The sequence below is a fragment of the Plodia interpunctella genome, chromosome 1 (genome assembly GCF_027563975.2).
Source record: "Plodia interpunctella isolate USDA-ARS_2022_Savannah chromosome 1, ilPloInte3.2, whole genome shotgun sequence".
NCBI lineage: Eukaryota > Metazoa > Arthropoda > Insecta > Lepidoptera > Pyralidae > Plodia > Plodia interpunctella.
The window spans coordinates 8,588,424-8,603,202 of record NC_071294.1 but is presented as its reverse complement, the minus strand read 5'-3'; the positions used below and the strand labels follow the sequence as shown (position 1 = coordinate 8,603,202).

General features: G+C 38.4%; 4 protein-coding genes across 14 annotated transcripts in view; 1 reads left to right on the top strand and 3 right to left on the bottom strand.

The window, feature by feature from the left end:
* LOC128672456 (uncharacterized protein) overlaps nucleotides 1-326 on the bottom strand; it is a 14,705-nt gene extending 14,379 nt beyond the window's left edge. The window contains exon 1 of the mRNA XM_053749618.1: nucleotides 216-326. Within this exon, the coding sequence (XP_053605593.1) occupies nucleotides 216-218 (3 nt within the window). The 5' untranslated portion in view covers nucleotides 219-326. The remainder of the gene's footprint in view (nucleotides 1-215) is intronic.
* Nucleotides 1-13,671, top strand: part of CYLD (Cylindromatosis) — a 15,894-nt gene extending 2,223 nt beyond the window's left edge. For 8 of the 11 annotated variants that reach the window (XM_053749713.1, XM_053749704.1, XM_053749678.1 and 5 more), the window contains 9 exons: nucleotides 531-722; nucleotides 1,446-1,645; nucleotides 7,029-7,208; nucleotides 7,664-7,819; nucleotides 8,075-8,263; nucleotides 8,583-8,691; nucleotides 9,575-9,711; nucleotides 10,230-10,413; nucleotides 10,771-11,681. In XM_053749713.1, coding sequence (XP_053605688.1) covers nucleotides 531-722; nucleotides 1,446-1,645; nucleotides 7,029-7,208; nucleotides 7,664-7,819; nucleotides 8,075-8,263; nucleotides 8,583-8,691; nucleotides 9,575-9,711; nucleotides 10,230-10,413; nucleotides 10,771-10,946 — 1,523 coding nt within the window. In that variant the 3' untranslated portion in view covers nucleotides 10,947-11,681. Of the gene's footprint in view, nucleotides 1-354; nucleotides 461-530; nucleotides 723-1,445; nucleotides 1,646-7,028; nucleotides 7,209-7,663; nucleotides 7,820-8,074; nucleotides 8,264-8,582; nucleotides 8,692-9,516; nucleotides 9,712-10,229; nucleotides 10,414-10,770; nucleotides 11,682-12,523 lie in introns of those variants that run through there. The other 3 variants (XR_008404977.2, XM_053749747.1, XM_053749697.2) reach the window with 3 other exon arrangements.
* LOC128672535 (myrosinase 1-like) lies at nucleotides 1,177-5,397 on the bottom strand. Its single transcript, XM_053749759.2, has 6 exons — nucleotides 5,271-5,397; nucleotides 5,061-5,191; nucleotides 4,289-4,959; nucleotides 3,737-4,042; nucleotides 3,200-3,438; nucleotides 1,177-2,612 (listed from the first exon to the last, which is right to left on the bottom strand). The coding sequence occupies exons 1-6, from the start codon at nucleotides 5,294-5,296 to the stop codon at nucleotides 2,453-2,455; spliced, it is 1,533 nt and encodes a 510-aa protein (XP_053605734.1). The 5' UTR covers nucleotides 5,297-5,397; the 3' UTR covers nucleotides 1,177-2,452.
* On the bottom strand, nucleotides 11,672-14,779 carry LOC128672543 (protein O-glucosyltransferase 2-like). The gene is made up of 6 exons (XM_053749772.1): nucleotides 14,253-14,779; nucleotides 13,605-13,807; nucleotides 13,031-13,487; nucleotides 12,686-12,923; nucleotides 12,302-12,601; nucleotides 11,672-12,025 (listed from the first exon to the last, which is right to left on the bottom strand). Exons 1-6 carry the CDS (start codon nucleotides 14,417-14,419, stop codon nucleotides 11,906-11,908), a joined length of 1,485 nt encoding a protein of 494 aa, XP_053605747.1. The 5' UTR covers nucleotides 14,420-14,779; the 3' UTR covers nucleotides 11,672-11,905.

The following is a 14,779-nucleotide window of genomic DNA, read 5'->3' as shown; positions in this document are numbered from 1 at the left end:
TTAGTAAAGTTAAAATTAGTATTTAAACTAAACATCGAAATGATAAGGGCAAATCAATCGATAGTATTCATGCGAACTAAACATTATATATCAAAGGTGAATATCATGCTAAATTAATCAAAGCAAAAGGGCATTGGCATTGATTGGAGACTTTAATGTATTACATAGGTAAATAAGGTGATCCTAAAAAGTATAAATCGTATTTGTTTATTTACCATGTTAGTTACTTTTTACTGGTTTTAATGATTGTAAACACAGAACATAAAGCTACACTACAACTCAGCTTAACGAAAACTGTTCATAGATTGTCCCATTTTAGCTTTTCCTAGTTTCTAAATTTAGCGGCGCGCAGCAGGCGGCCGGCCGGCTGGCAGCGTGCGGCTGTGTAAAATGTCTTACGCATATTTACAGGAATTAGATCTCAATGAAGTCCCTCTCTGTGTTTTTGAACTAGAAGAGAGTATGTGTCCATTACAACTTTATATATTGGTGATGATTTAAGTGATAATCCATGTGTTTGACGTTCTTAGATGTTTGCGGAAGCGATGTCCCCGAAGAACATTACGACTCGCCAGCGTTGGGGTCGCCGCGGCCGGTGGCGCCCTCTAGGTCGTCCCCGCTTCAGTTGCAGGAAGACATTGGCGTTGGATCGCTAGTCGAAGTGGCTACCGATGTTGATCAACATTACTATGGCGTTGTCCGGTGGATCGGAATGATTGATGGTAAACAAATTTCATTACTTCATTAATACTTATTTAGTGGTAATTAATATATAAATCCTATTCTTTCTTGTCGAGTGTGGGTGTGTATTTTATTCATGTCGACTAAAGGCATCTAACGTCACTTTTAAGACTACAAAATATGAACATTATGTCATGTGTGATAGATAATACATTTTGTACTTATGTAACTATTTTGTGCATTAAAGTATTATTGTACTGTATGGATATATTTAGCAATGTGGCGTTTAGTTCGCCCTAGAATAAGACCACTCCATTATGCTCTCGTGGATCTCATGCGATGCGACTAAGGGACACATTAGTCTTAATAGCTGTATTAGACAAATTTTATGATTTATTTTTTTCGCTGACCACGGGCTTCGCGTCGTCAGTCCTGAATAAACTGAGAACACGCGTAGATGAGAGAGAGACTTCATTCAAAAAATGAAAGAGAGACTTCATTCATTCATTCATTCAAAAAAAACGTAAAACACTTGAATGTTTTGTCTGTCTATGGCCAATATATAAAGTGACAAAATATATTTAACTTTTTTATGAATTAATAATAATAATAAAACTGGTTTAATGTAAGTATAGCATAATTTTGAACATCAGGTTTATCGGATTGTCAGGCGGCTTAAATAAAAACTTGATACTAGTTTTAGTTTTAGTTGAAGCAATAGGTAACACACTCGATTAGGGGCTCATTCGATTGTCGACATCCAGAGACGATGACTGCGGGCGTGGAGCTGGAGGAGAGCGTGTGCGGTCTGGGCGACGGCAGCCGCGGCGGCGCGCGCGTGTTCTCGTGCGCGCCGGGCCGCGCGCTGTTCGTGCCGCTGCCGCTGTGTCGCCGCGACGCGCGCTTCCGCGACACGCCGCCGCCCGACGCCGCCGCCACGAATCACGACCACGACGATCAACAGGTATGTCTATTGATGGGTTTACGCCCAGTATTTGTGTTGCCCGGTTTCTTCCCAAACAGTCCAGGGCAAACTCATGTATACGTGTTATATCACTGTTTAAACTCAAAGTCAAAACATACAGATTAGACCTACTTAGGCACTTCTTGTATATAGTAATTTCTCAAAAAGGTACAAGCTACTGGAATTTCGTTGTTTCGAAAACTGTTTCACTGGTGCAAAATACTGAAAGAAACTAATTTTATCTCATATCAACAGTATTGGTTGGTCATGCCAGAAGGTCTGATTATTGTTTCTTACATTATGTTATAGCTATTATGTAAGGTCGGCACACCGGATCGGATGTTAACCGATCAATTACTTCCTTTTAAACTATATCCTCCATCCAACTCTTTTTCCTATACCTAGCTATAACTTAATTATGTTCATCATTCGAAAACTTCCAAAAATATTCATGGCAAACATCAGCTGCGGCAAATATGACAATATCTCTAGATACGCACATGAAATAAACAATACAATAAGTACAAGTCACCATAAATAAGTATCAAATAAAATAATTTTGTATTTGTCGTGGATATGACTACCACTGCGGATGGTACTTGGTTCAAAGGCTATCAATTGCTATCCAACAAGGAAACGCAGCTAGCGTTATGGGTACTTTTGAACCGGGTACAATTCGGGGTGGCATTTTTGATTGACTTTACAATTATTTATGTTTTATTATTTGTATTTTTAACTTTACAAGACTTTCATTTTGTATTTATCAGACCGCACGGATCTATAATGGACAAACAATACAATACACAATCAATGTCCTACGTCGATGACCATAACGTCTGTGTCTGGCTCGTAGTTCATATCCAAAGTTCGCGTTCGTAGGATCTCTTTGTACAGAAACGCGGATTTACGTGGCGTACGCGTGCGCTCCGGGCTTTCGTAGTCCACTTCATATAGGCCAAACCGCTCACTGTAATGAAATGACTATTGGGTATATCCATTTTTACCATCTTAACATCCAAAATATTGGACACTAGAGGTCCGTCCCGACTTTGCCTAGATAAAACCCTAAAGGAGCCGGCGTCTTAATCCTACGGTTTCGTCTGTCTCTTTGCCAAATTTCATCAGAATCAGTCGTGTAGTTTTTGAGTTTATTCATTACTAACAAAGTAAAAAATAAAAAAATATTTTCTCTTTTTAATATTATAAATATTGGGATGGAAAAAAATGCTTTGTATGTTGAGAAGGAGTATGTTCTGTCATTTAGGCCCGCTATATTTTTGTAACCGTACATTTGTCAATGTAAAGCAATAGGATTTCTGTATGCCTTGGACAGGCTTGAAACTAAAAGTAAATTAGAAAAGTTATTCCATTCAAAAGTAGCGCCATCCACACAGAACCACATAAGTTCGTTCCTGTAACCAGATCAGACTGGAAAGTGAGCCAGCTTGTTTATCAATGTTCTAAGATTAGATTTGATGACAGTAAATAAGGTTTATTTACTGTCATCAAATCTGAATAATAAGTAAAAAAATACTTGCGTATGAAAATACTTACGTATAACCAAATCTCCACTCGAAATTGTCCAACATACTCCACGCAGTATACGCCCTTATGTCAGAGCCGTCTTCGATGGCATCTAATAGAGCATTTAAATATCTTTTATAGTTGATCACTCTGTCTTCGTCAACCAACCCTGCGGACGTGGACATTCCATTCTCTGTAATTATGATTGTGGGGTTGTTGTAGTCTTCCCTTATCTTTGTCAACAGTTTGTAAAAGCCCCATGGCACCGACTAAAATGTCAAAAATTAAAAGGTTCAGTGTTATTATATTTATTTATACTTACTCTATGTCGATGATGATGATACTCTATCTATTCTATTCTAATATTATATAGTAGATTTGTATTTTTGTTTGTAACAAATAAACTCAAAACCTATTTGATCGATTGAGATGAAATTTGGTACAGAGAAACTCTTGATCTTTATCTTCAGGTGTAACATCGGTCTTTTACCGAAAAACCACAGGCAGGGTCGCGGGTTATCGCTAATATAATAAAAAGTGCAATATTTATTTTATTCTTTTTCCTACCTTCACCATTGTGGATTCTCCTATTTGCCATTCGTCCAAAAAATACCTAATGACCTCCATATCATCTTCAAAAGAAGGTATTTCGAAACTCCCTGGAACAGATTCGTTCCTGTATGTGAGACGGGTGGTGTAGTGATTCAAAGCGAACAAGTCTGAAGTTCCTCTGATGTATTCTACTTCCTCGGGTGATAATTCCAGCAGTCTAGACCTGGAGAAGCCTTGTTGGGCGCTCTTCCGCGCTATTCTTTCTTTTACGATTGGTGGATAATCGCCGCTACCGAATATAGGATGAACATAGACTCCCCACTGTAAAATCAATTTAATTAATTCAAAAAAGGATTATAACTATTAAAAATTAAGCAATAGATAGAGTACATTATTAGCACGAAAATAAAAAGGAAACTAAGCAGCGTGTTTTAAGTTGATAATGATAGTTTTCCAATAAATGTGTCGACTTATGCACCAAGGCAACGGCAGGTTTATATACCGCTTATGTTGGTGCCACCAACTGCGTTGAGCGTTGCTTAATACTCTCTATATGTCAAAATTTACCGTAAACTGATTGGCTTCCTCGGCAGCTTGGATGTCGTTCTCAGAGTCTGTGGCGGGCTCGTGCCATGTTGCGCTATAAACTATGAATATTGAACCTCCTTGGGATGGTCTGAATTCTTGGTCGTAAATATGATAAGCTTTTGAGTGAGCCAATAATAAGTTTTTAGCACACATGTAGTCGGCTATTCCTTTAATGTTCACTCTGGGTGCTTTATAGTCGTCACCGTAACCCTCGTAGCAAATTTGATATGGCTCGTTAATCGTCATCCAATATTGAACTCTATCGCCAAACATTTGAAATGCCACACGAGCATAGTCACCAAACCAGTCTACTATATTTGGGTTTGCCCACCCGCCAAGGTCTTGTAGCTTCTGCGGCAAGTCCCAATGATACAAAGTCACCATTGGCTGAATATTGTACTTTAGCATTTCATTAATTATGTTATTGTAATAATCCACGGCTGCCTGATTGATGTTATCAGGGAAACTTGAGGGCAGCAGCCGCGGCCATGAGATTGAAAATCTATAGAAATCCAATCCTAACTCTCGCATGATTTCGACATCTCTTTTGTATAAATGGTATGAGTCGTCAGCTATGTCTCCATTGGAACAGTCTCTAATCGCACAAGGATCATTATGAGTCAACTCGTCCCAGATGCTGGCGGTTTTGCCTGTAAAACACCAATTTGTTGTCATAAATTATTTAATTTTAATCACCGTTAATTTATACATGATAATAATGAGTAAACTCTGCGATAATGTATTAACTTACCGTCTTCGTCCCAAGCTCCTTCTATCTGATAAGATGCAGTAGCCGATCCGAATAAAAACCCATCTGGAAATTTTCTGACATCTTGTCGAACATTCTTTGTTACTTGACAAGAAATATGAGCTATGGCTAACCTTTAAAAAAATATGTGAATTAAAATACTATGGTAAATTTATTGAAATTTATTACATTACATTAATAAAAAAAACTCACAGGAGCAACGTTACATTGCGTAACATGTTGTTATTTTAAGGTATTTGATTAGCTTATTTATATTCGGGATCCTTATATAAAACGTATTTATCTTCACTTATTTTGCGACACTTAAGATGATTGGCAGAGATAGGAAGCTCCAAATTTATATAAAACTAGCTTTTGCCCGCAGCTTCGCTCGCGTTTATTTTGTGCGTCCACTCATAACTTATTATATCGATATCTAACGATCTAAGCAACGTATTCCGATGAAACCTATATCAGATTTTAAGTTAAACATTCCGCTATACAACTGTATACCGTATCAAATTATATCCACTAGATTTTGCATGGTGCGCGAACAAACGTACAAACAGACAAAAATAATAAAAAAATGTTTTGGCTTCCCGTTATTATTTTTCTTTAATATGGGGATATTAATGAAAAAAATAATGAAGAGTATTTTTCAGTCTGTATCAGTCTATACGTATGAGGGGTCCTATGTACAGACATAGCCCAATAACAGTTTTATACATATTATAAATTGATAAGTGATTATCGATGAGTGTCACACATACACTCTAGTCACAAAATATACGTCAAATATTTTTGTTATTATTTTATAAATAAATATTTATCAGTGTTGAATTATCTACTCCAGCGTTGATAAAGAATTTCTGCGCGCGACGATATTTAGATGACTTTTATACAATATTTAAATGTTATGGAGGTCGAAGCCAAATAGGCTACTTTTTTATTCAAAAAAAAGCGGCCAAGTCGAGTCGGACTCGCCCATTAAGGGTTCCATAGCAGCAAGTAACATAACATAGAAGTTCTTGTTGATCGATTTTTGTATATTTTTATATTTGCGTTGATTGAATGAAAGGTAAATTGCGGTTTACGATTTATGACGTATATAAAATAAAAATACTTACTAGATCTCGTTGAAACCAACCAATTTTCGGTGGAAGTTTACATAGTAAATGTACATTAAATATTTTTTTTTAGTTTTATCATTCTCTTATTTTAGAAGTTACAGAGGGGTGGGGACAAATTTTACTATTTTTTTATTTTGGAAATGTCTCTCGCGCAAACTCAGTTCAGTTTAGAAAAAAAAATATTAGAAACCTCAATATCATTTTTGAAGACCTTACCATAGATACCCCACACGTGTAGGTTTGATTTTAAAAAAATGAGTTTCAGTCTAGGACCCCCAAAATTTATTGTTTTTTTTTTCTATTTTTGTGTAAAATCTTAATGCGGTTCACAGAATACACCTACTTACCAAGTTTCAGTATATAGTTTTAACAGTATAGTTCTTATAGTTTCGGAAAAAAGTGGCTGTGACATACAGACGGATGGACAGATAGACAGACATGACGAATCAATAAGGGTTCCGTTTTTGCCATGTGGCTACGGAACCCTAAAAATCAACACGCTTGCCTTCATCCTGAAATCTTCTATCTCATCTGAGCGCTTTCCCGCTTGCTTCTCCAGCCGTTGAACGAACGTTCGTCTCCAAATCGCACAGGCGTCGGCATCATTTGTTGTCAGTCCACTTGCACGTATATCTCTGAAGACATCAAGCCTATATCTCCAGCTTTTATCACCTTAAATAACCTTAAATATTAAATAGCTATTAAATAGTTTAAATCACCAGCTTTTGACGTTGTATTTTTACTCTTTTACGCAAAAAGTGCTGGACGTGTTTTGGCGTTTGGCACACTGTTAGAATAATAATTCCCTGAGGCGCGGTAGTTAACAAAGTGGTGATTTCAGCCAGATTGCCCAGTGGTGCCGGGCGTGGTGCCCCCGCTGAGTTCCCTGGGGGCACTGGCCGGCAAGAACCGCGGTATCCAGGGGCACCACAACTCCTGCTACCTAGACGCAACCCTCTTCGCCATGTTTACCTTCACTAGTGTATTCGACGCGCTGCTTTATAGACCGCCGGAGCCAGAGGTGTATAATTCTTCTCTCCTATAATTTCAGAGTGTCAATCAAGGTTTTATTCTGGGCTCCGACCCTGCAACGCCCGGGATTGGTATTTATACCTACCTAATAATATAAAAGATAAACCTTAATTTTTTGAAGATTCTGTGGATTTTACAACCGGCTGCCTGCCTGACATAAGTCTCCCGTTGTAACGCTATTCTTGCCTATCGGCTACAAAGGCTTTGAGTAACCTTACACTCCTCGTACGACATCACGAACGTATATGGAGCGGTTTTTCTGTGGGATTTTATCTTATATTTTATTGAATCGTTGAATACTAGTATTTCGAAATTTGTAAGTAAGTTTGTATGTTGATAATAATAAACCAAATAATACACCAATATTATTTGCATCCAATAATTCTGAACCGCAGTTGAGTTCCAAGTACCAAATGAAAAAAAAAACTAAATTGGTGCCATCAGGACTCTCCCCACTATGCAGAAGTGCAGCGCGTACTACGAGAAGAAGTGGTGAATCCTCTGCGAAAGCACGGCTACGTCCGGGCTGACCGCGTGATGAAGCTGCGGACGCTACTCGAGCGCCTGTCCTCTGTGCCCGGCCTCACCTCCGAGGAGAAGGTAAATGAAGGAGATTACAGAAAAATATACCAAACAGGCAAACCAGGTGTCAAACGCGCGTTGCTGACTCGCTCGCGCTCCCTCTCTAACCTTTAAAATCAGAACTCAACAGTGCAACAAGCGCTCCTTTTTGGCGGCAGATATAGTTGAGAGTGAGGTACCCATGCAAACGACATCTGTACCAATGTGGAAGAAATAAAGGCTTAAATTTACACCATCTCGAAAATGGTTCAGATCATTAATTTTTTCTTGTAGGATCCGGAGGAATTTCTAAACGGTTTAGTAGCACAGTTGCTAAGGGCCGAGCCCTTCCTCAAGCTGTCTTCAGGACAAGAGTCCTTCTGCTACCAACTGTTTGTGGAGAAAGACGAACAAGTGTCACTGCCAAGCGTGCAACAGTTGCTGGAACAATCCTTCGCCACATCTGGAGTTAAACTTAGTGAGGTAAGACAATAATGAAAGTTTGCTGATCGCTATTGTGATAATGTCCTTTTAATTCATAAATCGTATATCTTGTAAAGTTCCTGTTCTAAAAGCTGTCACCAATGGGCAAATGTTTTCTATAATCAATCGAGCTTACTATTTCATTTCTTGTAATATGATAATAATTCAATTTGATTAATCAAGTCAAAGCATTTTCCCGTTAATTAACTTTTTCCCGTTATATTCGAAATTAAATAATATTTATCAAAGATACAAACTACTAGTTTGTAAGGCCAACTAGTGAAAAGTACCACTGATTCCAAGTGTCGTTCTGTTGTAGGTACCAGCAGCGTTTATAATCCAAATGCCGAGGTTTGGCAAGCAGTACAAGCTGTACCAGAGAGTGTTGCCTTCGCCATTGTTAGATGTCACAGATCTCATTGAAGGCTGTAAGTGCATATCTATTTTAAACTTTACTGGTAACTCTCAAGTCAATCCAAAGACATTAGATATTTATTTTCTGTGTTGAGTAAAATTTTGGTAAAGTTGTAAGCTAATGTGACCCGCATCACTAACATATCATGTGGATGTGTCTATTTCGGAATTATTTTTCACAACAGGCAATAGTGTATGACTAAATTAGTAGTTACGTCATCCCCCCACTGTGTGATACATATAATGCCACATTTAGCCCTATTGCGCAGGGAAGTGAGCATCCCAGTGTGCAGCACGAGTATGTAAATAGGTTACTCGCGTGTCTTTGCTCATGTTACTGCCACCGCCCGGCGCTCCCTCGATTGTCGGTTTTTCAGGCGGAAGACAAAGGACGGGCGTGAGAAAGCGTGAGCACGAGCTAGTGTTTACATTCTAGCTCGTTGCCGCCGCTCGTTTCACGCTACGTTTTGTTACCTGACTACAGCAATTCGTTTATTAATCTGTTATTTTAAATATTTGCGAGTTATATAAATAAAGAAGACAGAGAGAGAATAAGGGTATGAAGGCCGAGTGTAAATGCTCACTCGTGTCGTTATTGCCGCAAACGTATTTAGGGAAATATTTCCGACAGCGGTAGGAGATGTGGCAGCGTCTGAGTTTAAAGGTGGGCTATAAGGCTATCTACCGGCTAGAACTGAAACCGCAATTTGAGATAGATAATTGGGCGTTTAATTGCGCTATGCAGCTGTGCGTTAAAGCGGTCATGACATTGGGGGTGGGGAATAATTACACAAGACTGCGGTGTCCGTCCTACTGCCTATCTCGCGTCGCGGTTTCAGCTCTAGATGGGGGAAGGTCGATCAGGGGACAAGAAGGTCACTATGAGTATGTGCGCAGTGCCGCGGCAGTGCACGGTGTGCGGTTCGCTGGCGCGCTGGGAGTGCGGCGCATGCGCGCGCGGCGCGGCGCTGGAGGCGGGCGCGCTGTGCGCCGCTTGTCTGCGCGTCACGCACCACGACCGACACGACCACAAGGTACTGCTTCATTTGTTTCCCATTTAACGTGATTGTGTGCGGCGCCTGTCTGCGGCCGGAAGGTGGTTCTAGCTATGCTCTGATTGTTTCCTTCCCAAATGCAAGGGCTTTGAAAACAAATGTGGCGGTACCCTCCTCCATTTTTTTTCTCCTAGTTGTTCTGTAGTTGTGTTCCAATTTTGCCCACTGTGCTGCCCGTATGCAACATACGTGTCCCGCCCATGTAGGGGCCAAAACCGCCAAGTAGAAATGAGACTGAGATCAGTTCACAAAGTATGAAATGCATCACAATCAAATAAATAGGAATAACATTATATTTGTTTACTAGCTCGTCCCGGCTTCGCTCGGTAAAAGCTTTGCTTCGCTCAGAAATCACTCTGTCTATTATAAAAAACCGCATCAAAATTCGTTACGTAGTTTTAAAAATCTAAGCATACATATGAACAGTCAGACAACGGGAAGCGACTTTGTTTTATACTATGTAGTGTTGAGATAAAAATATCTATATCGTTTCTTAGGCAACCCCGCTGGCGGTGAGCGACGAGTGGGCCAACATGTTGGAGACGTGCGGGGTGCCGCGCGTGTTCATGGAGCTGTTCGCGGTGCTCTGCATCGAGACCAGCCACTACGTCGCCTTCGTCAAGGCCGGCGTGGGCCACGACGCGCCTTGGTGTTTCTTCGACTCTATGGCTGATAGGAAAGGTAATTTCATGTTCATTTAATCAAGTTCATTCTTCAAATTACCATATTTAAATTAGAAACTAATTTTGTAATTTTGATTCTCTGCGATTGTTTTTTGTTTTGTGTGCTACTGTAATACAAACAGAACGATTACCTAGTTGATATGTCACTTCTTAGTTTCATTTAGTTTGAACGAGTTCCATAACGTGATTTTATTTTTGTCGTGTCTTTGAAAGCATTGTCATTATCCTAGTAAATTTAAATTAAATTTCACTGGTGTTTCTATTCGAAAAGTCAACGTAATAAAAATTCCTCGTCTATTTAGCACATTGCTGGAGAGAAAAACAACTATTTTTTGATTGTCGTATTGTAATGCAGGCGAGCGTCACGGATATAATATTCCGGAGATCGTTAGCATCTCGTCACTCAGCAGCTGGCTGTCGCTGGAGGCGGGCGAGCGCGCGGCCGCCGCGGCGCCGCCGCACGCCCGCCGCCTGCTGGCCGACGCCTACATGTGCTTCTACCGCAGCCCCGACGTCGCCATGTACCGCTAGCTAACTATCCCCTGATTCACCCTTGCCCCGCATCATCTTCGCCCACCCCTTCTTGCCAGAGGTGAGTCTGGGTTGTCTGGGAATTTTTTTTTCCTTACCCCCACATCCTCATTGAGACGCAGGAGACGTGAAATTACAAACCTGTGGACGTGTATGGGCTATTTACTATATTCCAAATTTATTGAATCGGCCCAGAGGTTAAGCCGTGAAAACCTGACAGACAGACGGACCTTCGCATTTATATTATTAGTATGGATGAAGGTAATGTTTGCACTGGTGAAAACTTGCAACTTAATTTTGAACCAGATATATTCAACCGTTTGAGATGAAACATTTTGCAAATACGTTTAGTTTGGATGACAAAGAATTATTATAACATGCATGATCTTTATGCATGCAGAATGGGCTCCCAACGAAGGAACTCCTTGACAGTTTATGGCATGGACATCATTTTTTGTCACATGTTGAATGCAATAAGATCTCTAACGAAAATAAAGGATTTGTAAAAAAACTTATAGCATGCTAATTCATGAGGCAATTTATAGTATTTGCTTATCGTTATGAATGAAGATGCTTTAATAATATGTACATACATATATTATAGCAGGTACAATTTAAATGTAAGAATATACCAAATTTCAAATCAATCTATATTATGTCACAAATCGTGTAGTTTATTGAAGTATAAATATAGTGTAAATTAATTGTTAATCAATAAAAGACTATTTATTATTATCACAATTTCTTTTTATTTTAATTATATAATCACAGAAACCTTTATAATATCTAAACTATATTTTAATGTTGAAAAAATTGCATATATCACAATACTGACATGATTTTTTTACTTCATAAAATGAAAATGCCTAATATAAGTCAAGTACTAATTAAGCAAACATGTTAATGGCACTATCATCATTAATTGCATACTAGCAGAAGTAGCAATTGTTTCTTTTAGATCATAATTCTTGGTGAAAATTTACTCTGCCATGTTGACAGTCACATTGAAATGAAGGTTGAGGCACATGTGTCATATTGTCCTCAACTGTAACGTTATTAGTCAACCTTTTGCTCCATTCCTAGGAAAAAATATGCATGTTATTATCAAAGTCAAAGTATTTATTCAGAAATTAAACCTTCTCAGGCACTTTTTCATGTCTTTGTGTAAGATACCCGCTCACCATAAGGCAGTTGAATTTGGAACAAATTTTGAATTTGTTTTTTCTTTAATTTTATTTTTGAAAATATTGGTGGGTACATATTAAAATCTATATTATTATTCATTTCTGAATATACCAGTTAAATCTTGATTTTCGGGAAAATTAATAGATTATATTTATACCCAACCCACTTACCGAAAACAAAACAGCATGATAACAAATAATGTGCTGAGGCAATAGGTTTTCATTGGCAAACTGCCTGGCGTTTTGGGCAATTTTATGCGCCTCGTCGTCGTGCGCACGCGCCCACAGCACGCGCTGCCTCAAGTCCGACAGATCGCGCGCCACAGGCACGTAGTGCTCCCACGGCTTTAACAATTTGTAGAAATGCTCAAAATATGGAGATTCTTGTTTCAGGACCAGCCCCCCTCCTGCCAGCAGATACGGAAGTCTATATGCTGCCACAGTACCATCGATGTTGATCAGGTACTTGTACTGAAATAGAGATATCCCAAAGCCATTAGATTAAGATCATATAATTGACATTTCAGTTTGATCAATGGAAAATAAATGTCTCACATCAAAAAATTTAAAGAATGATATATGAGGCTGTTTGGGTCCATATTCAGCCTCTTTGTCTCTGAAGAAAAAGAAATTAGTTAATGAAACATTGAACAAGTCAGGGTTGGCGCGAGCAATGTCCACGAGGTCCAGCCGCTCGCGCCGCGAGTCTCGGCCTCTCCACACAGCCTTCGCTTCTCTCTCGGCCCACTGCCGCTCTATGCTACCTTGCACCGACAATGTGTCAAGAGTTACCCTGTAACAATAACAAGTATGATTTCAAAATTAAGCTATTGCTTACTCACTAACTAAAAAGATATTTTTTCGGGCTCAAAATCATCAAGAGTCAAAAAATATTTTTACCTTCCCATATTTTCAATCGTCGATTCTGTTATATCATAAGTGGGCATCAAAATATCCAGGGTGTCTTCAGAGCCACACCAAGAAAAAATTGGTAGAGGTTCTGTATTTTTTCGTACCAAAGGCCAGTCTCCCAAATTAACGACTAACTCCATATCTGGCAAAACAACTTTTCTGGCCAAAAACATCAATATATTATCTGAGAACATATTGAATCCCACATGTTTTCCATAGCAATTTCTATACACTTCATTATTTTTAACAGCATAATGGCAAAAACTAGTGCTTTCTGGATTATGGAATCTATCAATTATTTTCTGAACCATTATTGTCATATTTATTTTATTATACAATTTCAAATCACTATCTATAGTATTGTAAGACTTGGGACAACCATATTGTTCTAACCAGGTATCAAAGTCTAAAGTGGGGCAGTTACATTGATCTGGATAAATTGGGCCTGAAACCAAAAAATCTTACAGATGACAGATGATACAGACTCCTAACTTGGTAAAACATTTTATTTTAGCAGCCAATTTTTGCTTTTCAGTAGAACCAAAGCTTATTTCATACATACCTTGAAAAGTGAATGGAGAACCTTTGATATGTTTACTTTTATAATAAAGACTTATAGTTAAATCTAAGCATGTTTCATAATTCTTGTACCTCACAATAAATGTTCCATCTTTCCTATACAATTTATTGACCCATATTCTACAATAATTTTTATTAGGTGTTTTTCCTTCTATTTCTACAGCAAAACTGTCTGACAGGTGCAAACTGTAAGAGAAATAATAAAATAAATCTTACTACTAATATTATATTTAGTGTATTCTCTTTCACACAAAATCGACTGGATGGATTGTTATGAAATTTCCAGGTATTTCCATGTACTTTGGTACATGGGTAGAATATAACCTGGAATATCACAGGGTACTTTTTATCTTCGAGCGAAGCCCCAGGGCGCAGCTAGTACTATATAACGATTTTGCTGCCCAGCAATGTTTCATACATTGTACCTAGTCATACCCAATTTTATATTGCATTGCGTCCCACTTGCTAGACAAAGGATGTATAGGTACCTATAGTAAGGTAGTTATTTCTAAGGCATGTCATGGACGAATAAAATTATATGACAATCAGTATTTTTTATTACAAATTTTGAGACCATAACTTGAAAATTATTCAACTAGGTACCTAATTAGCTAGTTTATTAAAGACTTACGTTTCGGTAGCCAATATAGAGGTAAGGTTAACAACAAAATATCTTGCCGGCATAATAATCTCTTTAGGTAGTAAACCTGGTCCATGCATTTTAGCAATCTCTTGATAAGAAACATTTGTTAAAGATAGTAAAATAACAACATAATTAAAAATCTTGTACGTACACATTGATATGTTTAATTAAACAAGTAATTAAATATTATACGAATTTAGTAATTTAATAAATATTATAAAACAGAAGAAAATTATAGAATACACAGATCAGGATTTCACAGATTATACGGGATTGTTTACATGGCACATAAAGCTTCCACCCACTGATAAAATAAAATCAACAATCACTCATGAATGACTCTCCACAACTTTTTTGGCGCCTTGGTTTAGTACCTAGGTACCTAACCTAATGTAAGTAGGTATATAGATAGGTATATGAATAACAGATTACTAATTAGTTACTACGTAAGTATGATTCGAGCGAGGTACAAGTTCGGGTCGTTGACCTATGGTTGACCCCGGTCATGTCATGTC

Bases quoted from the DNA above. Each gene is read 5' to 3' on its own strand.
- LOC128672543 (XM_053749772.1), bottom strand. From the start codon at position 14,419: ATGTGTACGTACAAGATTTTTAATTATGTTGTTATTTTACTATCTTTA. The intron at 12,602-12,685 runs GTGAGACATTTA...TCTCTATTTCAG, and splicing joins CATTCTTTAAATTTTTTGAT to TACAAGTACCTGATCAACAT. The intron at 12,026-12,301 runs GTAAGTGGGTTG...ATTTTTTCCTAG, and splicing joins ATCATGCTGTTTTGTTTTCG to GAATGGAGCAAAAGGTTGAC.
- LOC128672535 (XM_053749759.2), bottom strand. From the start codon at position 5,296: ATGTTACGCAATGTAACGTTGCTCCT. The intron at 4,043-4,288 runs GTAAATTTTGAC...TTGATTTTACAG, and splicing joins AGGAAGCCAATCAGTTTACG to TGGGGAGTCTATGTTCATCC. The intron at 2,613-3,199 runs GTAAGTATTTTC...ATTTCATTACAG, and splicing joins GAGTGGAGATTTGGTTATAC to TGAGCGGTTTGGCCTATATG.